Genomic DNA, 13,803 nt, shown 5'->3' on the forward strand with positions numbered 1-13,803 from the left:
TTATTCTTTATAATACAAATATATACATAAATTTTATATATTATCCAATTTCTAAAATCTACCACTCCTTTTCCTTCCTGTATATTTTGAATCCATTCGTGTTGGTTTACCTTGCCTACGTCTCCTTTCCTTTTTTTCTAAGATCCATTCTCTTGACTTTTTCACTGGTTTACCTCTCATTTTGCGTAATTGTTCTTGTTTTCTTCTAGCATAAGATACACAATTAGAATCACCATTTTCTTCAGTTCCTAATGCTTGTGGCATAGACATTGAACCACCAGTCATAAGCACTAAAAAGTATTTTTTTGCTTTTGAAGAATTTGGGTAATCTACTAATAAACCGCCATAGAAACCAGCCTGTAGTGCAATAGAAATTATATATTAGTATATTTATCAAATTTTAATTTAATGAAGAAATAATTACTTTCATGGCCTGCGTTGTCAATAATTCAACTTGATTTGCATTTTCAGGATAAAATTGAAATACAGCCCTCGCCTGCCTTGTTAAACATGCATATAGAGATTCAAAAAATCTGCAAAACATTATAATTAGTATCTACTACAGTAAAAATCTACTTCAATTTGAAGTATTACTTTTTGAGCCTTTGTGCAGGATTATGACTTTTGTGGTCTGCATTACATAGCCACTGCAGAGCAGATATTGAAACAGCACCATCAAAAGATCCTGCTCTAAACGGACATCCTTGTCCCATGTCAGAAAGCAAAACATCACCACATTCCAATTCACGCTCTACAGCAATATCTATAAAAGAAATCATTTTCAAACTTTCAACTACAAAGATTTTAAATAAAAAGAATCCTACCTAACATAGCAGGTGCAATATCCATTCCTACCCAAATGTGGCCTTGCTCTTCAAGTACTTCTCCAGATAATCCAGATCCACAACCTATGTCTAATAATAAGCATGGCTCATCATCGGGCAATGTCAATAATTCTATAGCTCGCTCTGACATTTGAGTCTGAATTTCAATAATTCTGGAACTATTAAAAGAATTATAATTATAATAATTATAAATCAGTAAAAATATAGCAATTAACTATGTCAAGTGAGAAAGGGATAGAGAAATATATTGACACTATTCCTAGGACTTACTTTTGTGTATATTTCTTTGCCTCTTCTTCATTGTAGTACTGTAAGCAAAAATATAAATATTATAATAATACAAATCAATCATTTTATGCTAATTTTTAAATTAAATAAAATTTTCAAGCAAATGAGAACTCAATTATACTTACTACTTCTGGAGGTGCCAAATGTTCTGGACGTTTAGACATATTTATTCATATAATAAATAAGATAATAAATTATTAATAATTTTATTTAATTAAGTTTTGAACAAATAATAAATGTTTACTATTAAGGGTCTGTTCGCAGTGAGCAGTTTGTGACAGTCCACAACTCTTCCAAACTCATTCTGATTTGTTACACTGCGCATGCGCCATCTCATGACAGTTTCCAACGGTTTGACAAGACGGTTTACATCGAACGCGACGAAACTGCCGAGAGTTCATTCGCATGTCTTCGGTATAGTTCGTTTCGTGTTTCTGTTTATTTGCTCAGTTTGAGTAAATGAAATGTTTAATGTGTTTTATGGAGAGAATTTAACATAATGAGTGACAACGAGTTTTTAACTTCCCGTAGGGTAAGTTATAGTAATCGCAAAAAAATCGAAAATGAAAATTTTTGCATTTCTCGACGTTTCAAAACCTTCTGAACATTTTGGCATACCTTAGAAAAAATGGATGTATGTGTGTGTGTGTGTGTGTGTGTGTGTGTATGTATGTATGTATGTATGTATGTATGTATGTATGTATGTATGTATGTGTGTGTATGTATGTGCGGATACAAATTTTCGTCGACGATTTCGGGAACACGGATCAACCGATTTGAATAATTCAAAAAACATTCGATTCGCATTGATAAGGAGACGTGCTGATTAGTTTTTGGCAAAGGCAGGTCTAGCCGTTCCGAAGATACGGGGCAAAAAGTGCCAAGAACGGTACCTCCGTTTTTAAGAGAACGGAGCGTCCGATTTGAATAATTCAAAAAACATTTTACTTGTATTGACAAGATGTAGAATTAATCAAATTTTCATGGAGGCACGTCTAGCGGTTTCGGAGATCTAATGAAAAAAGTAAAAAATAATGCCATTCGGCGGTTAAAAATTATCATTAGACATATGCACATCAAATTATCAGATATTTTATAGAGATTTTAACAATAAGTATATTTTTTTTTTACATTTTTATGGGTTCCGTACCAATGCTTATGCGTTTGACGGCGGCGCGGCACATGCGCGCTTTGACATTTCGTCTCTATGCAGTTCAAGCAGTGCGATTGCTTTGAAAAAAAGTTCAGAATTTCCAAAATATGTCAAAATGAAAAAAACATTTTTTTCAAAAAAATTTTTTGTATCCAAAAAAAAAATTTTTTTCAAAAAAAAATTTTTTTTCATATAATTTTTTTTTTCAAAAAAAAGTAATTTTTTGTCAAATTTGTAGTTTCTCAAATCTATTTTTCTTTAATTAAATTTTTTTCAAAAATGTTAATCGTTTTTAAAAAAATAATAATTTTTGGTACGGGAAGTTCCAGCAATTTGCCTTAAGGCACGATGCCCTAATTGCCTTAAGACAGAATTCCACTTACAGCTAGTTTTATGATTTTTTGCAGAACGATGAGGAGGAGTTAGATTTATTAGAGTTTGTTCAAGTTACAAAAAATGAAGAATATCTTGGTAAGTATCAGTTATTATAATTAAAAGAGGTTAATATAATATAATATTCCATAAGTGCAATTTAATCATTTTATAGTTTTATTTTGACAGAAAAAGTGGTGCCATTGTTTGATGACATACAATTTCTCGAGCACTTCAGAATAAGCAAAACAACGTGTTCTAATATATCAGAAATATATGAAGATAGTAAATATTATAACAAAATTAAATATGGACCATTCGGAAAAATCTGTGCATTTAATCAGGTAAAAAATGTACTATAATTGACAAACCAGTAAAATCATAATTAATTACATATTATTTTAGATACTAATATTTTTATGGTTTGCGGGACACCAAACATCCAGCTACAGGGATGTCAGTGATCGTTTAATATAACGTTAAGTACTTTACATGGAATAGTGCAAAGGGTTGCTTTCTTTTTAAGCAATTTATCCCCAAAATTTATTAAATGGCCGAGTGATGAGGAAAAGTTGGTGATTGCCGCAGAATTTGCTAAAAATGATTTTCTAAATGTAATTGGTGCAATTGACGGTTGCCACATTCGAATAGATAAACCGATAGAGGATCCAAATTCATATATGAACCGAAAAGGATTTTATTCAATTCATGTACTGCTTTTTATCTACTTGCATCTATATGTGTTTTACAGTATTCCAGTTTACAATTATATGTATTTTACAGATTCAGGCAGTTTGTGATGACCAAAAGAAAATTATAGATGTGTGCATTGGAAATCCTGGTTCTGTTCATGATGCCAGAATATTTCGAAAATCAAAATTGGGCTCAAATTTAATTCAAAAATGTGGACATTTTATTTTATTAGGAGATAATGGCTACCCACTAAATGCAAATTTGATGACACCTTATAAAAATACTCATGGCCTTACAGTAATTCAGAAAAATTTTAATAAAAAACTCAGCAGTAATCGAATTAAAATTGAGCATACATTTGGCATGCTAAAACAAAAGTTCAAACAACTATATCATTTAAAACTAAGAAATATAACTCTTATTTCTCACTTTATAAGAGCTTGCTGCGTTCTATATAATATGAGTCTCACTGATGAATTTGAATATTTGCAAATGGAAGATGAAAATAATGAGACATCAGATGATGTGGCAGATTCTGATCCTTATTCAACAGATGCTTCAATATTACGGGATCAAATTGCAGCTAATTTACCATTATAGGCCTAATTAGGCAAAACCTACATTATTTATGTATTCATTAATTTATTCATAAGCACGTCTTAATAATAATAATAAATATTATTTCATGCTCTTGTCAAGTACTTATAATGTATTATTCTGTGAATGTTCTGTATTGAAAAAAAATTAAATGAATTAATAAATTAAAGTCAGGCGTTTATATTGGATAATGATTTATTTATATTTATTGCAAATTTATGAATATTATTTTATTTTAGAGCACTCCATATTTTTGTTTTAAAATTGCCAATTTTTCTTCTTCTATTTGTATTATTCTTTCTTGAAACCTCAACCGGTCTTCTCTCATTTTCTCTAAAATACTTTGCCTTCTACGGCGCTGCCTCCTCCTTGAAGTTTCAATAATTTCTCTAACTTCATGTGCACTTTCATCCCGCGCTTGTTGGTTGTGTGGAATGTTTTCTATTTCTTGTACATCATTTGTTTCCAGTATGCAGACTGGATTTATATTGTGGCTATTGCCATATATTTCATCCAACTCTTCTGCATACTGGAAACTGAAATTTCCTTCCCCTATTAGACATAATTGTTAATATGTATAAAATTATTTTATATATTTATATCATTATTCGTACCAGTAGCTCGACTGTCGACATATTTCTTATAATTACGTTGCAGCACTCTCCAACGATTCTCAATGTTGCCTTCCGTAAACGTAGTTCCAAATTTATTATTCATGTCAGCTTTTATTACAATCCACATTGCCTTGATTGTTCTTATTTCTATTGACCCAACATTCGGTTTATATTTTTTAAAACATTGTATTAAAAATGCTGTTCTCTCATTAGACCAAACAGCATCTTGAACACCTACGGCTCCATCAGGAAATATTAAAAATTCTTCTAGTTCTATAAAATAATATATATTTAGTAAAATGAGAAATTAATAAGCACTAACAATTTATTATTATAATTATATATATATATATATATATATATATATATATATATATATATAATATGACTTTGAAATATGTTTATAAAAGAAAAATACATGTAAATTAAAAAATATTTTAAAAAATTAAATTAAAGAAGATTTTGCATTTACTTTCTTTCTTTTTTCGACTTGTGGCTGAAAAATTTTAATAATATATATTTATTTAATATATATTTATTTATATTTATATATTTATATTTATATATCAATATTATTATTATTATAATTACCTTGATTCATAATTTTATAATTATTAACATTTTCACATAAAATACGTATAAACTCTATAACTTGGAATATCCTTTCGCACAAAACACTATCGATAAGAAAAAAGTTTTTGAAATTCGGGTCTTTTCTCGTTTTGAATGAATAATTTGATTGTAAATGCATTTTGATCGCACAGAAGATAACAATAATAGTCACAATAGTCAAAAATAAACAAGCTACAAAGTAAGCCTATAACGCTCAGATTAAAATTTGAAACCGTCAGACACCAATACATAGACAATAATACCAATTCTCGCAGTCACGAATCGACAGTCACAAACTGGTACAAACGCATCAAACCGAGCTGACCGAACGCGTAGATAAAAATCCACGACAGTTTGGGATTCAGTTTGGACACATCGAACGGTCAAAACGATCTGCGCATGCGTCTGACGGTTGTGTACTGTCGGCGACTGCACATCGAACAAACCCTAAATGTCAAAACAACGTGCTTTCCAAATATTTTTAGGTTAAGAAGAGTGCCAACATAAAAAAATATTGACAGCTGGCACGTGCTAAGCTTCTATACAGATAGTTTTAGGTTATGTGTGCTAATAGAACATAAACATATTTATTATTTATTGTATGGAATGGTTTAAAGAAATTTAACTGTTCAAAATGAATAATTTTGAAACCACTCCTGGGTTTTGCTCCGACTGTGGATCTATATTACCTTTATTGAAAAATTCTGGAAAAGTGACTTGTTATTTATGCAATCGGCAATATGGTTTAGAAGGCTAGTATTTCAATAATTAATGCTTTAAAATGTTTTTTCAAAATAATGATAGTTATGGTTTGTACTTGTCAAATTTTAGCTTTTGGTAATATGGAACTTTTCATGAATATCGAATTTAATTCATCTGATACTTACACTGGTTCAAAATCGAAAAAAGAGAGAAAAGCAAAAATTACTGAAAAAGAATCAGAAGGTCCTGTCATAGAAAGACGATGTCCAAAATGTGGCAATGATAAAATGTCTTATGCAACCTTACAGTTACGATCAGCAGACGAGGGTCAAACTGTATTTTATACATGCACTAATTGCAAGTAAGTATAATTTTTGTACAAAATATTATGTTTTGCTGATTACTTCATATATAACTGATCGTTTAATTTTTAAATATAATTGTGATATTATTAGATCAGATTACTTACAATTAGTGAACAGTCAAAATAATTTTATTTTTTACATATTTTCAATTGAATCTTTTTGTTCCAGATATAAAGAAACTGAAAATTCTTAAACGACTGATAGGCAATTTATGGTTTTGAGGAATACTTAGATTTATAAGCATCAGATATAGATAATACTTAACTTGTTAAGCTAATTGTTTGATAATATTCATTGACTTTGGTAATAAAAAAAAACATGATAAACTTGGATGGTATTGTATGCTATATGTACTTCGCGTCATCTCACTTTATTGAACTAAAATTTTAAGTAATGTTGCTTATATTATCAGTAAGAATCTGTTTATCTTTTTTTTACTATTTTTCTTGTTGGTTTTCTTGTCTTGGCTTGATGTAGTTGCTGCCAATCTTTGAGTTTATCAAGCATTCTTTATTGTATTTGTATTTTGATTTTTAAAAATTAATAACTTAATTTAATTTCATATTGTAAAATCATATAAATCTAAAATATCTAAATTTATATTTTATGTTAAAAAAATTCATGTGATAGAAAAGTTTATTTAAATAATATACCTAGTTTATCTAAATAATTATACCTAGGTGATAAGAAAAAAATGTATATAATATTTTTGAGAAATATTTCAGTGGTTAGTTAAATTTAACGTCGCCTTTAATTAAATTTAACGTCGCCAAAATTACAGAAGTTAAACATTGATTAATAAATAAATGTGCTGACCATAGTCGGTATGCATATGCATACTACCTTAATGCAATATGAGAATATAATTATGCGAATATTTTTTATACCGGAATGCTAAAATTAAAAGACTGGCTGAAAAACAGGTTCTCATATTTGTTCTGGTTCGGTTCGACTAAGGGTGAAGTTAAAAAAACTGCAAAAGATGAGAATTTTCAAGCAATGCACATTTCAGATGAAATTCTGTTCTGTTTTTTTGTAAATACCGTGGAGTATGGAAACCGTGTACCTCCGTGGGTGCCGTGTAAAGCGAGGGTCTACTTTACTCATAATTTCAAATTTGTTATTAATTTCGTTGAAAGGTTGGCAACCTTATATTTAACGTGCGCCCTCGGCCTAACAGTAAACACGTGAAGATGTCTGTCGTTAGTTTTGACAGTTGTGTTATAACCTATACTCACCTATACGTTTCTATAAACTCTGAATATTATTAGTACAATTACAAGGATTATACATGGCTGAAGCGAACGTTGTTGAGTTGAAGGAAAAAATAATTGATTTCGTTTCAAAACATGAGTGTATATATGATAGGTATCATATGCACTATAGAAATAGATTTATAAATGATCCTTTATGGAACAAAATATCTTCTGAATTGAATATTAGTAGTAAGTACCACAATTATTAAATAACAAACATTGTCAAAAACCTAACAAGTTTTCTTAAATTTAAGCCATGGCTGCAAGACAATACTGGAGAACTCTGAGAAGGGGTTACATCAATTACAGGAGAGCTCGAAAACAGAACTTACATATAGGAAAATATCCGTGGGCTGCTCATTTATCATTTCTAGATAAGACTTTAGATAGCATAGAACAGTTTAATGATTGTGCCAAAAAGCAAATATATTCAGATGTAGTTGATTCATTAATAACATCGTCCCAAACAGAACAAATCACACATACTACAAAACCTAGTTCCAAGCCAAATATAAATCACTCCAATACTTTTGATGAAATGTCAGATTTTTTCAAAGGAGTTGAATTGAATCATGAAGAAGTTATAAATAAACTTAGGAATAGTAACACACAAAAATTAGATAGTGTTGATTATTTATTTCTTAGTTATGCTCAAACTTTCAAACAATTTTCCTTGGAAAGACAAGCTACTCTCAAAGTAGATCTTGCTACATTATTTTCAGAAGCAGAATTATATGAAATAGATGAATCTAATAATGATTTGGAACTAGATGATCAGTTTGAAGTCATAGAAAATTAGACTCAGGTAATTAAGTAAGCTAAATTCTTTTTTTAAAATAGTTTAAATTAAGATTATTATTAGAACTTTTTAATTTATTTTCTCCTGGTATTTCTTTTTATTTAACTATATAAATGTAATTTGTAAATAATTATTCAAATGTTTTAGACAACAATGAATACAAAATAAATTTAGATATTTATAAATCATTTGTTCCATATTTTCTACTTACAGTAAAATAATAAATTATTTATCAACTTGTCGCATCACTGTAAATGCACTGTAAGCACCTCTTAATATCTGAAAAATATTTTAATGAAAACATACGTTCATAAAATAATTAGAATATCATGGGACATACTGTAATAAATGCTCGAAGATTCATTGGGTAAAAGCCGGCTTGAAAAACAAGTGGCTTCAGGCTTCGGGCCATTAGCAGACGCAATGCATTCTTAATTCTTTTGCTGCTATTTATCCATGGGGATTCAAATGCAGCTTGACACATATTAAGACTCTAGAATTAAATTTAATAAATAGAAATTTATACTTTAAATATTTGATTGATATACTTAACTACAGACATTAATTAAGAAAGTTGAAAGCAGTAACACAAATTAATCATTATTAATAATAATTATTAATTTTCATATTAATAAATAACATACAAAAAAAAAGTTGAGTTGTGCTTTGGAAAAAATTGAATAGTACTTCATGAGCAGAGTAAATTTACATTGAAGGTGTTTGAAAACAAATCAGTTACTGGAATTTTACAAATTGTGTGGTTTCCAATATTGTTATTATATTTATTTTTTAAAATTATGAGGAATGTACTTAATAATAACTATTAGTAAGGTTTTTATTTTAATACTTTACCTCTATTGATAGTTCATTAGAATGCCAATAATACATTAGTAATATAGTGCAAGCACTTCCGATGTATCCACAAATTATAACGAGTTCAAAACCATCTGAAGGAACCTAAATAATAAATAAACATACAAGAATTAAATCATTAGTTCAGTACGTAAAAAAAAACTATGTATGTTTTCTTACTGATGATAACTGGAACAGTTGCAGACAGATCAGAGCAGAGAACATTAAAAATCTAAAGCCATTGGCATTGCAAGCACGTTGCTTAAATCTTCAACATACCTGAATTAAAATTGAAAATACATATGAAAATGGATAAAATTGATTTTATACTATACTAAAGAAAAATAATAAATTTAAATTTGGTAGGTTTTTAATGTCCTTAGACTACTCGAGACGTTGTGCGTTTTTTATGGTATGAATACATTAAGGAAATCAACATGCTTTTACAGAAGATATTTCTTATAATTATATTTATGATAAATGGGAATTAGAACTGTTTTTATAGAAATATGTTTTAAATAAATGCTAAAGTAACATAACAGACATCGTACATACTTTATTATTATTAAGTGATCTTTCACACAATGTACCACAAATCTATACATCTCTTCTTCAGAAATATCTTTATATTTTTCAACTTCTTCCTTTGTTTCTGCCTCATATTTTGATCTTTCAACAAATTCTTGTGGATTTTTCAGCCTGTATTGCAATATGCGAATCATTGCACACGGGTATATCAGAAGGCAAGCCAAAAGTGTGTTCCAAAATGAATCGAACATAATTTCTAAATAAGCTATCACTTGGTAGAATAAATAAGTCGCAATTGTATGCTCATGTGTTTTGTATGGCAACCAGGAATCTATCGCTAAAGGGTGGATTTCCTCACCGGGTCTGAAAAATATCGGTTATATTTAAGAAACTATAAATCATATTAGTTGTAAGTGGCGTTTCGCCTCGATGCAAGTCACATGAACTTGCCGATATAAGTAAATAATCGACTTTATCAATATAAATCGAGATTTAGTTGAATTTTCCAAATATTTTGTCGAAAATGAAGTTTTTTTGCCTGAAAACTAATTATTGCGATTTCTATTTGATATCTTCAGACTGGTTTAAAATATCTGCATTGTATTAATTATACAACTCTAATACACGCTTAGAACATATACGGCGGTGTACGTCCTGAAAGTGCGGTCTATTATTACAAACTTCAATTAATTAATTTTTAATTCAACAATTTTTTTTAGGACTATGATATTTTAGATGTTAGTGATGCACACACGGCATCAAATAACCGACAATAACCGCTGAAATTGTTACACAAATAAAAATAAACGTTTGTATCGTAAATTTGGATTTATATAATTCAAAAAATTATATTCACCTATGGTTTGGATTAATTAAATGACAAAAATGAAATAAATTACTTACACTGCTGCTATGATGAAGGTGTAGAAAATATAGGCGGAAAATATGAAGAGAGTTATAGTCGTAAACACAAAAATTGTTGCAGTAACTTTATAAGAATGCCAGACATATTTATTTAATATCTTATTCACTTCATCGTTTCCACTTTTTTCAATTCTTTTCATGGATTCATGCATATCCGTCATGAGTCTAAAATACACTTTATTGTGCCAAATAAAAGTGGCCCCTTTTGCAACAAGGGTTGTGTTTAATACTGCCGTGCCGCAATTTAAAGAAATTAAATTCACGTCTTTTATATTGAAGAAAACAAACATATATTGGGTAATATTAAAAATGAAAAGATAAAAAACACTAAAAATTCCTTTGCAATATTCATAACGCAAGTATCTTTGATCATCAAAGTATACAAGACCAATCTGATTTAGTGCCATCAGATTGAACTTTAGCATACGGTTTTTTCGAATATCGTGATCCATTTTAATTTCATACAAATTACAATTATGTTCAAAGTTCAAAATATTTTCGAATAGTTTGAAGTATATATTTCTCGATTTTCTGTAAGTGAAGTAGTACGAGAAACTAAATCACGAGAATTTGGTGCAAGGAATTTGGTTGGGTGAAAGTATATATCATAAAAAATTCAAAAACGTGTCAAAGACTATTTTACGTGTCCAATTAAATTTTTATGTACAATCAACAAAGATACAAATTACTATGGTTAAAAATGCTTTGTTGTGAATATTGTATTTCTTTTTGTATCTATATAACAACTAATTATCGTATAATGTTTATTATTTAGGCCTATTCACAGTTTCTTAAATTGTAATGTAAGGATACATATCTATGAAATCTTACTATTATTTTTCTTTTTTATAAATTATTGAAATCTGTTATCAGCACCTTCTTTGATTTCATCTTTTTAGGTATCAGTAACATTGAATTAATTAATTAATCTTTAACAATTATTACTATTTATCAAATTGACGCATGACTGTGAATGCACTGTAAGCCGCTCGCAATATCTATAAAATTTGATTATGAATTAATTACTTAGGCTATTTAAAATAAATGGATAAAATGTAAAAAATATACCATTATGAATGCACTCAGATTCATAGGATAAAATCCAGCACGAAAAACGAGTGGTTTTTGGCATCTAACCATAATTAATCGCAATGCATCTTTTACTCGTTTGCTGGTATTTACCCATGAAGATTCATAAGCTGCCTGACACAAATTAGTACTCTGAAACATTGCATTTTATTTTATAAATTATGTTAATATCTTCTACTTCTGAAATATTTTACCTCTAACGAAATTTCATTCGAATGCCAATAATACATCAATAAAATTGTACACGAGCTTGCAATGTACCCGTAAACAACAATAAGTTCTATTGCACCAGTTGGAACCTGGAAATGTTATAATGTTATACAAACAATTATTAGTGAAATTCAATGACATCGACAGAAGAAACTAACTGATGACAGTTGGAATAGTTGAGAACAGATCAAAACTGTGAACACAATAAAATCTAATGCCATTGGAATTACTAATATATCTCTCAAGTCGTTCACAAATCTGAAAAAAAAGGATTTAGAGAATATCAATCACCGAATTTCTAGGCATCATTGTACATACTCGATAATAAGCAAATGATCCTTGACGCAGTTTAAAACATATTTGTACAAAGCTGGTTCTGGTATGCCATCATCTTGCTCTCCTGGTTTTTTAATAGCTACGAATTCTTCCGGATGACTTAATTTATAATTAAGAATACGAAGAGCAGCACATGCAAAAATTAAAATCGCTGCGAGTAAAGTATTCCAAAAAGAATCAAACATTATAACTAAATAAACAATCCACTGCACCATCAAATAAGCTATGACGTTATGTTCATCAGATCTGAATGGGAACCAGGAATCTATCGCCAATGGGTGGATAGTCACACCAGGTCTAAAATTTGAAAATAATAAATCAATGAAATTATGAAGAGTATATAATAAATAAAATATGAATATGTATAAATTACACTGATTCCACCAGAAATGTGTAGAAAAGATATGCAGAAAATATTATCAGGGATATCGTGGTGAAAACGAAGATTGCAACAGCTACTTCATAACAATGGAATACGTGTTTATCAAGAATTCGCTTTAATTGATCATGTTTACTATTTTCTACAAATTTCATTGCATTATGCATATCTGTCATCAATTTGAAATACTTTTTATTATGCCATATAAAAGTAGCGCCTTTCACAATCAGAGAAGAATAAAGCAAAGACGTAGCTAGATTCAAAGAAATCAAACTCACGTCATGGATATTTATGAAGACAAACATGTATTCGGTTATATTGAAAATAACAAATGAAAATACGCAAAAGACACCTTTCCAATATTCAAATTTAGGAAATCTTTGGTCATCGAAATATACCAAACCGATTTGATTCAGTGCCATAATGTTGAACTTAAGAAGACGATTTTTGCGAATGTCTCGATCCATATTGATGAAATTGGCTAAAATTCTTATAAATGGGACAAGATTTCTTTCTGCAAACGTGTGCTACTATTTTTTAAGTGTTGCACATTATTTATATTATAGCAAAATAAAAATAATATTCATAGCATTATAACAAAATTTTATTCCATAATGTTCTTGAATATGTTATTCAATATCATTTAGATGTAGCAATTTAATTTAAAAATAAAACACCATAATTTGAAAAAAAAATACGTAGAAGGTAAATTTTAATCGCGTTCTTATCTTTTTCTTGTTTATTCAAAATTTACAGCTTTATTAAAAGATAGGCTCAAGTATAACTCGAATAACGATGAGTTGACTTTAAGAACTAACGCAGCGGTTTTGGTTAATCCATTAAAAGAAATACCATTTATAATCTGGTTTTGAGAAGCTTCTAAAGCCAGGCCATAAAAAATTAAAGCAATCAAAATATTTCCATAGAAGGGTTCAATTAAGCATGATTACGCTAAACGATACAAACGCTGCAATTTGCATATCTGAAAAGGTATTACAGGATATATTTTTATAACATGTAACAATTAAATTAAGCAATTAGCTCTTCATTTCTTGATATGTTTTATTTTTGTAAAAATCTTCATAGAAAATTTTTTTTAGTAAGAAATGTTAATCCTAACTATCATAGACTAAATTACTTAAACATTAATTACGCCAAAATATTCGTTTGTGGCTTATCGCACTTTTAA

At 29.0% G+C, this 13,803-nt stretch overlaps 5 protein-coding genes across 5 annotated transcripts; 3 read left to right on the forward strand and 2 right to left on the reverse strand.

The window, feature by feature from the left end:
• Positions 1 to 51: 51 nt before the first annotated feature.
• On the reverse strand, positions 52 to 1,340 carry LOC113363510 (probable 18S rRNA (guanine-N(7))-methyltransferase). Its single transcript, XM_026606004.1, has 6 exons — positions 1,259 to 1,340; positions 1,116 to 1,153; positions 825 to 1,003; positions 595 to 763; positions 425 to 533; positions 52 to 357 (listed from the first exon to the last, which is right to left on the reverse strand). Exons 1-6 carry the CDS (start codon positions 1,295 to 1,297, stop codon positions 52 to 54), a joined length of 840 nt encoding a protein of 279 aa, XP_026461789.1. The 5' UTR covers positions 1,298 to 1,340.
• A 1,877-nt stretch (positions 1,341 to 3,217) lies between these two features.
• Positions 3,218 to 3,951, forward strand: LOC113382564 (putative nuclease HARBI1). The gene is made up of 2 exons (XM_026620860.1): positions 3,218 to 3,368; positions 3,442 to 3,951. The coding sequence occupies exons 1-2, from the start codon at positions 3,339 to 3,341 to the stop codon at positions 3,949 to 3,951; spliced, it is 540 nt and encodes a 179-aa protein (XP_026476645.1). The 5' UTR covers positions 3,218 to 3,338.
• Positions 3,952 to 5,808: 1,857 nt separating this feature from the next.
• Positions 5,809 to 6,471, forward strand: LOC113382581 (DNA-directed RNA polymerase I subunit RPA12-like). Its single transcript, XM_026620861.1, has 3 exons — positions 5,809 to 5,926; positions 6,006 to 6,237; positions 6,410 to 6,471. The coding sequence occupies exons 1-3, from the start codon at positions 5,809 to 5,811 to the stop codon at positions 6,432 to 6,434; spliced, it is 375 nt and encodes a 124-aa protein (XP_026476646.1). The 3' UTR covers positions 6,435 to 6,471.
• A 1,049-nt stretch (positions 6,472 to 7,520) lies between these two features.
• On the forward strand, positions 7,521 to 8,296 carry LOC113382597. The gene is made up of 2 exons (XM_026620862.1): positions 7,521 to 7,686; positions 7,752 to 8,296. The coding sequence occupies exons 1-2, from the start codon at positions 7,533 to 7,535 to the stop codon at positions 8,294 to 8,296; spliced, it is 699 nt and encodes a 232-aa protein (XP_026476647.1). The 5' UTR covers positions 7,521 to 7,532.
• Positions 8,297 to 11,544: 3,248 nt separating this feature from the next.
• LOC113382621 (odorant receptor Or2-like) lies at positions 11,545 to 13,036 on the reverse strand. The gene is made up of 6 exons (XM_026620879.1): positions 12,609 to 13,036; positions 12,218 to 12,532; positions 12,058 to 12,157; positions 11,884 to 11,988; positions 11,669 to 11,821; positions 11,545 to 11,598 (listed from the first exon to the last, which is right to left on the reverse strand). The coding sequence occupies exons 1-6, from the start codon at positions 13,034 to 13,036 to the stop codon at positions 11,545 to 11,547; spliced, it is 1,155 nt and encodes a 384-aa protein (XP_026476664.1).
• Between the last annotated feature and the right edge of the window lie 767 nt (positions 13,037 to 13,803).

The sequence above is a fragment of the Ctenocephalides felis genome, unplaced genomic scaffold (genome assembly GCF_003426905.1).
Source record: "Ctenocephalides felis isolate EL2017-DRISC unplaced genomic scaffold, ASM342690v1 CF-g0.4_SCAFFOLD_00845, whole genome shotgun sequence".
Classification (NCBI taxonomy): domain Eukaryota; kingdom Metazoa; phylum Arthropoda; class Insecta; order Siphonaptera; family Pulicidae; genus Ctenocephalides; species Ctenocephalides felis.